The sequence below is a fragment of the Mauremys reevesii genome, linkage group 1, assembly GCF_016161935.1.
Source record: "Mauremys reevesii isolate NIE-2019 linkage group 1, ASM1616193v1, whole genome shotgun sequence".
NCBI classification, from domain to species: domain Eukaryota; kingdom Metazoa; phylum Chordata; order Testudines; family Geoemydidae; genus Mauremys; species Mauremys reevesii.
Window position 1 is genome coordinate 319,085,514 of NC_052623.1, and position 12,188 is coordinate 319,097,701.

At 37.2% G+C, this 12,188-nt stretch overlaps 1 protein-coding gene across 3 annotated transcripts in view; it reads right to left on the minus strand.

Moving 5' to 3' along the window:
- The window catches only part of WASL (WASP like actin nucleation promoting factor), a 79,069-nt gene that overhangs the window by 16,574 nt on the left and 50,307 nt on the right, over nucleotides 1-12,188 (minus strand). For all 3 annotated transcript variants that reach the window (XM_039510862.1, XM_039510857.1, XM_039510871.1), the window contains exon 6: nucleotides 3,864-4,035. In XM_039510862.1, coding sequence (XP_039366796.1) covers nucleotides 3,864-4,035 — 172 coding nt within the window. The remainder of the gene's footprint in view (nucleotides 1-3,863; nucleotides 4,036-12,188) is intronic.

A 12,188-nucleotide genomic window follows, 5' to 3' on the forward strand; every position in this document is an offset into this window, starting at 1 on the left:
CAATATGAAATATAATTACATATACAGTTTATTCCTAATACTTATTGTATAAAGTCAGCTGAAATTATCAGAGAAATTAAACATTTAAGTTAGTTGCATATTTCACACTGCTCTTCAAAAGACTTACAGCTGGTGGACAGAAGATCATGACTGGCACTAAATTAACAACATTTGTATGCTCATTTGTTTCTTAAATATTCATGGTTATTGCCAGTGGTATTAAAAACAATTTAAAAAAAATCTATGGAAAAACAAAAATGTGGAGAAATATCACATAGATTACCATTATGTAGTGACCAAATTTATTTTGGAAAATACTACATTACTCTTTCCAATAAACAAACAAAAATGAATTTTTATGAAAATGCTAAAATATTTTGCATACAAGTTTTATGATTATGTGTAAGGTAAGGACTTGTCTACACAAGAAAGCCGCAATAGTGTAAGGATTTTTTTTTTTAAACCAATTCAGTTAACTTATGGGTGCACAACTAACTAAACTGGTTTCAAATGACATCTTTAGTTATCCAGGTTCAACTTTGATTTATACAAGGTATATGTAACATGAATTATGCTTAGAGCTGGCATAGAAGCCAAATTTTAGGTTTGTGAAATTTGAGTTTCAGGAAATATTTTTTGGACTGATAAAAATGTGGCATTTCCAAAACAAAATACATTCCCTGAGATCTCTGGCAGGTTGAAGTAGAACCAAGGACCCCAAAAGCCTTTGCAGATATTGACTGAAATGAACATGATTCTTATCACTTCAGTGCTGCCCACATCAAATAATGATGAAACCGACCAGATTCTGGCTAGTGTGACGTTTCATTTTTGAGGAATCAGCAAATTCTGATGAAAAAAATGTTTCACTGGAATTTTCCCAACCAGCTCTAGTTATGATGCTCAATAGTTCAGTACTTTAACCACAGTACTTATTTATATCTATGCTGGACCAAATTATTCAACTGTGCTATCTTGACAATATCAAGGTAAGAACGTCCCTTTGTTTGTAACAAAAGCAGGTATTAAACATTTATCCCACAATACTAGGTCACTTTTACTGGGAAGCTTGTAATGTAATGTATGCATGTATGCATACACATTACACACACACCAGAATAAGACCACATCCCACCAAAGTAAAAAACAATGGCAAAGATTTATGATTTTTTTCAGTAGGAATTTTGCCTTTGTGACAGATATCTGTGATTAGCCACTGGTGTGGCTGCACTAGTACACACAGAGTGTTGGTTTAAGCAACGATAAACTCCACTAGTGCAACTGATCATTTATTATGATTTTGCTTATCTATGCTAGGGATATACATTGGCGGAGCTCCACCATAAATGGGCCACAGATGTCTACACTGGGGATTTCAGCTAAGGCCTGATGGTCACTTGAGTTTTTCCTTCTTTTAGGCCACGCAGTTCAGCTTTTCCCTATTGTCTGGTTTTCTGGAGGTTGTGCTTCTTTTATTGTTTGTATTCTGGTTGGGCCTAGGAGCCCCAGTCACGGACTAGGACTCCATTGTACTAGGCACTGTATAAACAGATAAAATGATTCCTGCCTCAAAGAACTTAAGCATCACATTTGGAAAAAGGATACATTTTATCTTCTCTTTCCTCGCCTTTATTGAGCTCTCACTATATTCCACATGCTTTCTAAACACTATTACATGAGATTACTATACGGTAGTGCTACTAGTTCCATGGGAAAGTTTACCAGTCTATCCCCGCTTGCTAGTGATGGAGGATGAGGGTTCAATAAAACAGGATTGCTGGACAAGGGCATAAGCCCACACTGAAGAAAACCTTGATTTTGTATTAAGGGAACTGAAGTGGATGCCTTCTGTAGCTAACTCAGGCTCTTTAAATTCCCATTGCTATAATATGACTATGAAGTCTAGTGGATAAAAACAGGGCTGGAAGAGACCTTGAGAGGTCACCTAGTCCACTCCACCTCCCTTGGGTTTTTGTTTGTCTAACCTCTTCTTAAAAATCTCTAATGACAGGGTTTATACAACATCCCTTGGTAACCTATTCCAATACTTAACCATCTCTACAGTCAGAATTTTTTTCCTAATATTTAACCTTAATATTCCTCCCTGCAGATTAAGAATCATCCTCTTCATACCAATCTTTTACATATTTGAAGACTATTACCAAGTCCTCTCCCATCCTCCAATCTTCTTTTCTCAAGACTAAAATCTGCACATTTTTGTTTTTTTTTTAATGTTTCCTCACAGGTTATGTTTTCTAAACTTATTTGTATTACTTTCCTCTGAACTCTCTCTAATTTGCCCACATCTCTCTTTAAGTGTGGTACTGACAACTCAAGCTGAGACCTCACAAATGCTGAGTAGAGCTGAGCAATTACTTCCCATGTCTTACATACAATGTTCTTGTTAAATACATACCAGAATGACATTTGCCTTTTGTGCAACAGAATCACCACTGTTGACTGATGTTCTATTTGTGACCCACTAAAATGCTCAGATTCTTTTTTGCAGTACTGCCTAGCCAGTTATTCCTGATTTTGTATTTGGGTATTTGATTTTTTCTTCCTTAGTGTAGTGCTTTGCATTTGTATCTACTGAATTTCATCTTGTTTATTTCAGACCAATTCTCCAATTTGTCAAGGTCATTTTGAATTCCAGTGCACTTGCAACCCCTCCTAGCTTGGTGTCATCTGAAAATTTCATAAGTATACTTTCCACTCCATTACCCCAAATTACCAAAAATATTGGCTAGTACCAGACCAAGGACAGATCTTGGCAAGGCTCTACTAGGTATGTCCTCCTAGAGTGACAGTAAACCATTGATAACTACAGAGTACTTTTTTTAGAGCCAGTTGTACACTCATCTTATAGTAATTTCATCTATACCTATTTCCCTAATTGCTTACAATAATGTAATGTGGGATTGTGTCAAAATCCTTACTAAAAATCAAAATATATTATCTCTACTGCTTCCCCCTACACATTAGGCCAGTAAACCTGTCAAAGAAGGAAATTAGGTTCATTTGGTATGCTTTGTTCTTGACAAATCCACATTGGCTACTACTGTTACCTTATCTTCTCGTTGATTAACAATTAATTCAGATATCTTTCTGAGTAACAAAGTTAAGCTGACTGGTCTATAATTCCCCAGGTCCTCTCTGTTCCACCTTGTAAAGATAGCTACCATGTTTGTCCATCTCCAGACCTTTGAGACTCTCACCAGTCCTCAAAGAAAATCACTAATGGTTCTGAGTTTGAGCTAGTTCCTTAAGTTCCCTACAGTGAAATTCATCAGGCTCTGTAAACTTGAACACATCTACCTTATTTAAATATTCTTTAACCTGTTCTTTCCCTATTCTAGCTTGTGGTCCTTCCCTCCTTATTGTTAATACTGTGTTAAGCATCTGGGTCACAATGGACCTTTTTGGAAAGAAACACAACAGGCATTAAACCCCTCAATCTTCTTGGTGTTACCTGTCATTACTTCTCCTTCCCTGCTAATGAGTGGATAATGCACACTTCCTTTTTAAAAAGCATTGAGATTAAATCCTGTTAAATTACTATTCAGGAAACTGATAAGAATTAATCTAAAATGGTATGAATGTGAAATTTTAAAAAAATAATATAAGTGAAATAGGATCTAACATATTTCATGTGTAAAAAGAAATGAAATTAGAAAAGAACTGTTAAGCTATATAAAAAGATACGATACCTAACAAACAAACTGTTAAGAGGAAGATTTGTTGATTAAGCAGTCAATTTGAAATGTAGGGCTAATTTGCTAACAACCATTTCAACAAGCCATATATATGTGGATGAACTGTTTTTCTAAGTGGGAAATGAACAGTAATACAAGTGTCCTTACTGGAAGTTGCTTGGAGTTCCAATATCTGCCTTTGTCAATTTCTTCTTTTTCACCTTTCCTTTTTTCTTGATCTCTTTGGTATACGAAATATTGTTGACTTGTGAATTATAAAATCTGTTAGTTGTAATTTCTGGATTTTTGATATCAACAGTTGCCATTGGTAGACTTGGACCTATGAAGAGAGGACACGGATTTAACTACTATACTTAACCAAAGTGGATTACACATTTAACCTACCAACTGGATCATCCTGACATATAGATATCGCACCCATTTGCTCCCCAAACGTGGTACTCTGCTTGAGTTCTGAGTGTAAGTAGATTACGAATCAGTAGAGAGGCTCAAGATAAATTATTCATTATACAGGACTGAACTTTAGTCTGATTTGATAGTGCCATAACAATTTCACAAACAGGATATTTGTTTTGTGTCATTTTTATATAGAAGAAATCAAACAAAATAAAAGTAAGAAAGTTTGTTCATTCCATGATTTTCATTGAAGCATAACAGTAAGATTTGCTTGTACATAGATCTGTGTTTCAAATAGGGAACACTAAATGCTATATAGTCAGTAGCAGTGTACTACCACTATCATCATATCATGGCAAACAACTGATCTCTAGAGACAAGAATCCTCAGACTACCAGAGGTTAGCCTGTGATTGAAATTTTTATGATGGATGCCTGTGATGTTCACTAGACCCTAGACAATCTGTTTTTAAAAAGGTCAGTAGATAGCCAGATAGCAGCCAAAAATTAAACTCCTCTCCAAAAGCCAATTCCAACTTACTTTACTCATGTCAATAGGACCACTTATGTGAGTAAGGTGAGTAGGATTTGGTCCTTTGACTCATTCAGTCAATATTTCCACTATAATAAAGAGGATACTAAGGTAGAGGAGAGTAATGACATGGGCGAAAGGATGGCTCAGTGCTTTAAGCACTGGCCTGCTAAACCCAGGGTTGTGAGTTCAATCCTTGAGGGGGGCCATTTAGGGCTCTATGGCAAAATATCAATCTGGGGATTGACCCTGCTTTGAGCAGCAGCAGGTTGGACCAGATGACCTCCTGAAGTCCCTTCCAACTCTGATATTCTATGAAAATCTCAGATTGTGTAAGCTGTCGTCTCTTTATTGAAGTCAATGGCACTATGAGAATTTACCAGCCAAGGATATACCTGTACATCTATACAAACCAATGCTGTTAGTGAGTCATTCTTTTGTACTATGTCATTCAAGAGGAGGATATTAATGTAGTAGTTCAACTGATGATGCTTCGGTGCAAGTTAAAATGGCTTTATAAAGACAGATCTATTTCTCATGGCCATAGGTTTTTAGGAAAACAATAACGAGTTCTACAGAAGCACTCTACTTAGTGAAGTGGACACAAAACACATGCCACAAATTATTTTTGAGTTGCCCAATTAAGCTCTTAGAGCTATTCAGAATTACTTGCTCCTTGTAATATATATATTTGTAGCACAACTAGCCAAACAAATGGATGCAGAGAAAAGAGATTCAGATGAAGCAGCAGCCTTAAAAAGCAGGGTTTGGTGAATAATCTGGTTACTGGAAGGAGACCAAGGAGGCATATAAATTTAATATATAATATAGTTAAATATTTATAATTTTGTAAAAACTGTTTATATTTTTTCTATAACAATGTTATTGAGAGAGTTTTATGCTTACTTCCATGGGTAGTCCCATTGATTTCGAAACATTTACTGTCTCAGTTCAGCGATCCACATGAAATTTTTTTGGAATGGACATTAAAACTCATGCCTCAAGGCCCAAGCTAATCTACAACTATTAGATACCAGAACAAGACTTAATATGACAGACAGATTATCCCACAACTACTTCCTACAAGGTTTTTACACCTTCCTCTGAATTCTGTTGTTGGCCATTGTCAGAGACAGGACATTGGACTAGATGAGCCTCAAGGTCTGATTAAGTATGGCAAGTCCTAGATTCCAGTACAAGTGTTCACAGGATTGGGCTTTAATGTTGTAAGTAAATGGCAGCCACAAGGATCATTCTATCTAGTCCCTGTTCAAGCTCAGGAAGGTACGTCACCGGTGGACAACTGACTGTTAACTGAATACAACCTAAAGTATCAGATATCCATAAAAATCCTTTACAGTGTTAGAAATGCTTCAATTTTTAAATTTTGTTTGAACCATGGGCAATTTCACATCATATGATAAAGACTGAATAACGAAGGTACGGAAACAAAGGTAAATCTGCAGTCTTGAAAAAGAAAAAATCATTTTTAGCTTGTTTTTCTAGAATACCTCCCTGTAGGAAAAAAGACATCTTCCAAATACACGTGTCTGCGTTTCTAGAAGTCAATATTTTTCTCCACCTTCAATTAATTATAAGTGGAGCTGATAGCAATGCCGAAAGTTAAGGCTGCTCAACACTTTGCATTATAAGACCCTATTTTCAGTTGCTTATAACTTTAGAAAACTTTAATCTTTTGGGCTGAAACCGCATATGGTTCAGACGGACCTGGGTCTGGAAAGTATTGGCTAAAACAGTTCAGCCATTTCAGAAAACAAAATTTGGGAAAAACACTGGTCTTACCACTGTTAAATTCCTACAACTTTTCATTGACACACTAATTTCTCTATGCTTTGGAGCAGGAGCTTGAAGTTTGGCAGGGGGTTGTCATAGTACCAGGGATGTGCATTTTACAGTCCCATGGAAGTCTGCCCAAGTTTATCTAAGCTATAAGTCACTGAAAAGTCGGTTTGCACTTGTTCAGTATAGAGGTTTGTTAGAGGCTGGCAGCCAAAATCCATCCCTCACTGTTCCTAGTGCTGACCAGTCTGTGCATGCGCCATCTCCAGAGTGGCTGAGCATATTCCATCCTGAGGCTGCAGGGCTGAGCAGGACTTTCTCAACAACTGGACCTCACAGCAACTGAGGGCTGTTGTGGTACTGGCACCAGAAATGAGAGCAAGACTTTCTTCTGTTCAATGCCCCTCCTGCTGGCTCCCAGACTGCATAGAGAAAGAAGCAGCCTCACTGGAATGCAGATGGATGAGGAAAGAGGGTGACAAACTAGCAGGGAGGAGGTAGAAGGGGCCAGGCCGGGGGAATAAAATAAAGACACAAACAAAACGGTGTGTAGTCACTACAGGATATTCCTCTCCAGAATTTAGAACTGAACCTAGGATCACAGGTCTCAATATTCCTTGGCTGTCTAGCAAATACAATCACACAAGGTGGCTGATTAAAGTTGTACAAGAAACCTTAATTCTGGCATTTCTTAACTTTTGGGTACTTGACTTTGCAACTTTAGCATATGTTCTAACAGTTGTTTTGGATGCAATATTAAATATAAATTGAACATCTGACTTTGATAAGTTGAAAAAATAGAGCACTCAGTATTAACAACTAGAATTTATTTTCTGAAGGCAACTGACTACATTCAAATACAGATATTCCTGATACTAATGAATTCAGGAATTATTTATCTTACATTTTCTTTAATATAAGAAGGTTATTAAAACGTATTTTTGGTTGTATTAGCTAATAGGTCTCCTTTTTTAGTTGCCTGGTTTTTTAGTGGACTTTCCTTAGCAGGGAAAGGTTTTTCTCTGCACAGCCTTGAATATGTTAAGTATTGTTTGACTCCTGAAATTTGTCCTTTGAAAGAATGTTTGTGTGTTATTGTTTCAGAGACTTACTAAATATAAATGAATAAATAAGATCCAAACTAATCGTATGCTCAGTACTTGGTTACTGGGGCAGTGAGAATATATTGCTATAGCTGACAGGATTGTGTAGTGGCATTGCAGATAACATTTAAAAACAGTATTTTAAAAGAAGCTCACTGACTCGCAGCCAAATCTTAAACCAAAACGAAATTACATTAATAATTACATGCTTCCCTTATATAGATGAATTTCAAAATGAAGTCACTACATAAATCTTATTTAACTATTGATTTTACTTTTAGTTTTTATGATTATGCATATGCATTTGCATGATAGCAGTAGCTTTAATATATTACTCTTAAAAAGAATTATTCCAAAAATCAAATGGAACTTGTAACATCATCTTGGGGGAGCAGGGGGAAATATATTGCATATTTTTTTTGAGATCAGAATATTTAATCTCTCACCTTTTCTGACAGAAAGACAAAATCTTAAAACATTCAGTATGTTGAATATATGCTGCCCACACACTGTATGTAAAATGCTATAACTATAAATGCTTGTCCAAAGAATTAGATAATTTCATAATTAATCTTTATTCATCTGTAATATTTGAAATGTTAGGCAGGTTCCCTGATATTAACAATACCCGTTCCAAAATTCACCAAAAATAACTTTTAGCCAGATGAGAATGCTTACCGCCAGGTTTAGACCACAGTTGTCCATGAGGAACACAAGAACCTCTAAATGAACTATCATTTTCTTCTAGTACTGCCATATTTATATCCAACAAAATTTTACCCATCATAACACATGCACCTTCCCCATCAGCTGTAGACAGCTCAATAAATGAAGATGAGAAAGGCAAATAGAGCTCATCATTTGGAAGTACTTGACAATATAGTGGCCCTAAGCATCCACTGATGTTAATATCTGTAATATCTTCAGAAGAGATTCCAGAAAAAGTAGTACAAAACATTTCAGTATTTTGTATTTTATAGAATCCTCTGTATTTTAAAGCTTTGCATGTCATCTGTCCCAGAGCGCAGACAACGCTAAAATAAATCTAATTGGTTGTAGTAATGTATTAGAGCTGAAATAAAAATTGTACCACGTGGTTCTTAGAATCTCTCAAAACCTAATTCTCTGACAAATCCCTTTCTTTTCTGATCCAGAATTTTACCATGACGTCAGTATAACCACAGCAACTCCTTCAATCTGCATAAAGAGACTTTGCTATTACCAATGAGAGTAAAACAAATCCCAGGAAATTACAGGCTAATGCATTTTACATAACCATTAATGCTAATTTGGTTTTAATCCTGCAATTCTCTTTGAAATCTTAAATCCTTAACATCAAAAGGTCATCCAAAACAGAGGATTTTTTTATTCGAAGTATAGCTCTACAGTCAGCCTTCTCTACATGAACAGAAAACTTCAGAGACTTTTAAACATTTTGGGTTAGATCCTGGCCCCAGTAAAATCAATGACCACTAACTTTAACGGGGACAGGATTTCACGCTATGTGTATATATAATGGTTATATTTCAGCTCACAAAATCTTTTATAAAAATAGTCATGTATTGAGATGATATAGAAAGTAAAATAATTGTTTTCCTAGAAAAAGGAAATGTATTTTTGCTTTTTACTAGAACTTTCTAGGAGCTGGAGAAAGTTATATGAAAGAATAGTTAGTTAACTTACAGTAACTATGGTTCTTAGAGGTGAGTTGTCCATAGGTATTCAGTTCTGGTGCACCCCTTGCACATCTCAAGTTGAGAATATTTTGACCAGCAGTATCTGTTGTGGCCATCCCTGAACCTTGAGGACAAAGTGTGGAGTGGGGCCAACTAGCCTTCAGTTCCTTCACCAATACAGAATCCAGGTATTATCAGACTCTGTAGTAGCAGGAAGGAAGGCAGGTTGTAGAATATATATGGACAACATGGCAAAGACCCACACTTACTGTAGAGTAAATCACTGTTCTTTCTTCTTTCAGTGCTTGTCCACGTGTATTCCACTTTGGTGACTTACAACAGTGAATTGATGTAAATAAGGAAGGTGCTTGGAGTCTACCTGAATAGTGACTGTAGAATAGCTTTGCCAAAATGGACATCTGACCTAGATGCCTAAAAAATGCATGTAATGATCCCCATGCAGCTGCCCTACAAATATCAGAAGTGGGTACATTTCTCAAAGAAGCTGCAGAGGATGCCTGAGCATCCTCAGACTAGGTGAAGATCTGTATGTAAAGGAAGGTCTAATTTAGCTAGCTTATAACATGCCCCAATACAATTAGCTACCCACTTAAAGCCTCTAGGTGAATATTGCCTGACTTCATCCTATGGATAAAGGTCATAAACAGCCTTGGGGAGATCCCAAATAATTTAGTTCCATTAAGGCAAAAGGAGAGGGCCCCAAATATATCCAAGATGTGAAGTCTATCCTTCCCGTATTCCCATGCCAACCAAGGGAAGACTGAAGATAAATGGATCATCTGATTCAGATGAAGACAGGCCCATCCTAAATTTTTACCAAAGATGTTCTAAGGAGAACTTCGTTTTGATGAAAGACAGTGTATGACGGCCCATTCATGAGTGGCTGCACTTCCTTACTCTGCAGACTGATATAACTGCCACTAGGAATACCATCTTCCCAGAGAGAGGAAACTGAGTGCAATGAGATCCCAGGAAGGAAGAGGAGCTTAGAGGAAATGAGTAGACTAGGGCCCTCAGAAACCTACCTACCTTCGAGAGTGAGAATACAGTGTGTCTTTTTGTAATTGGGTGATCAAACACCTATAGTCTACTGAGGACCAAGGCATCAGCCAGAGTGACAATGGTTGATGGTGTCACATTATGTAGTGAAGTTCACAGATCTGTTTCAATCCTGCAAATCCACAAATCTCTAGGGTGGTCCTGCAGGTGACAACAGCTGGGGTCAGGACATACCCCGCTTTGTATGCTGATGGAGAGTTTGAGACTAGTGGCTAGGGTGTTTTTGTCCATTCTGGCAAGATGGCTGATGAAGGGTTAAAATCCATATGCATTTTATATAACAACCTGGTATATGGATTGTGCCAGCTCTTTTCCAGACCCAAAGTTGAGAGTTTGGTCAAGAGACCAGAGGCCTAGCAAATAGTGATCAGCTAAGAGAAAGCTGGGGTAAACAGAATCTTGTTTTGCTAAAATAAGCCTAGTCAGCAAGCTGCCAAGTGTTGGAGCTGAGAACTAAATAACTGTCTGATTCAAGTTGCAAATTGAACAAAGAATCCCTGTTCCTATTGTTTCTTTTGTAGGAAAAAAGTTCTTCCTACACATCCAACCTTGAGTTTAGGAAAGGTTGAACATGTCAGTATAAGATATGGCCTCCTCCCACCTCCCTTTCCCAGGGAGGAATGCCTGCCTTAAAACACAAGACAGACAAATCTTTATTGCCATACACTTTCACTGTTTCTTTACTTTAATCCCTAGGAATGTACCTGTTGGACAATCAAAAGGAGTTGCTTCATTCTTATGGACCCCAAATCAGAATTTGACATATATATTTTATACTAATAACATTTTATCCAAGTATTAATTAAATGTTAACTTGCTAACTTGAGACCACGGGCAGAGACATTATGTAACCTTTTAACCACTGGCGACTGTGCTATCTTGTTTTGCTGCTAGACCTATCCTAGGGTGTGGAACTGCCTACCCTGTCACTTTCTCCCACCCATGGAAAATTCATATATTCTATTGTAATCAATTGATTGACAGTGTCTTTGAGCCTAATAAGCAAGGTGACACTCCATCAGCGCTGTACGTAAAACTCCTATGCTTGACCTCTACACGGTGTGGATTTATGTTCCTTCAGCTGAAAAGCATGCAAAACAACTTCTGAATAGAATGAGCAGGATCATGAAGTTTCACATGAAGTCAAACCACTCTACGCTCAGGATTTTGCACTCACAGCGTGCATGGAATGCCTCTAACTGATCCAAGTCTGCCTGTAAGATGGTCCATGTTTCTGCACAACAATACAGACAGCACGCAGGTTTGATAGATCCTTGTCTCAGCAAAAACTTATTTGCATCCATAAATGAGACATGGAATTCACGCAAGCAGCAGCAAGACCTATTTCCAATGTGGATAAATGTAAAGTAATGCACATTGGAAAAAATAACCCCAACTATACATACAACATGATGGGGGCTAATTTAGCTACAACAAGTCAGGAAAAAGATCTTGGAGTTATCGTGGATAGTTCTCTGAAGATGTCCACGCAGTGTGCAGAGGCGGTCAAAAAAGCAAACAGGATGTTAGGAATCATTAAAAAGGGGATAGAGAATAAGACTGAGAATATATTATTGCCCTTATATAAATCCATGGTATGCCCACATCTCGAATACTGTGTACAGATGTGGTCTCCTCACCTCAAAAAAGATATTCTAGCACTAGAAAAGGTTCAGAAAAGAGCAACTAAAATGATTAGGGGTTTAGAGAGGGTCCCATATGAGGAAAGATTAAAGAGGCTAGGACTCTTCAGTTTGGAAAAGAGAAGACTAAGGGGGGACATGATAGAGGTATATAAAATCATGAGTGATGTTGAGAAAGTGGATAAGGAAAAGTTATTTACTTATTCCCATAATACAAGAACTAGGGGTCACCAAATGAAATTA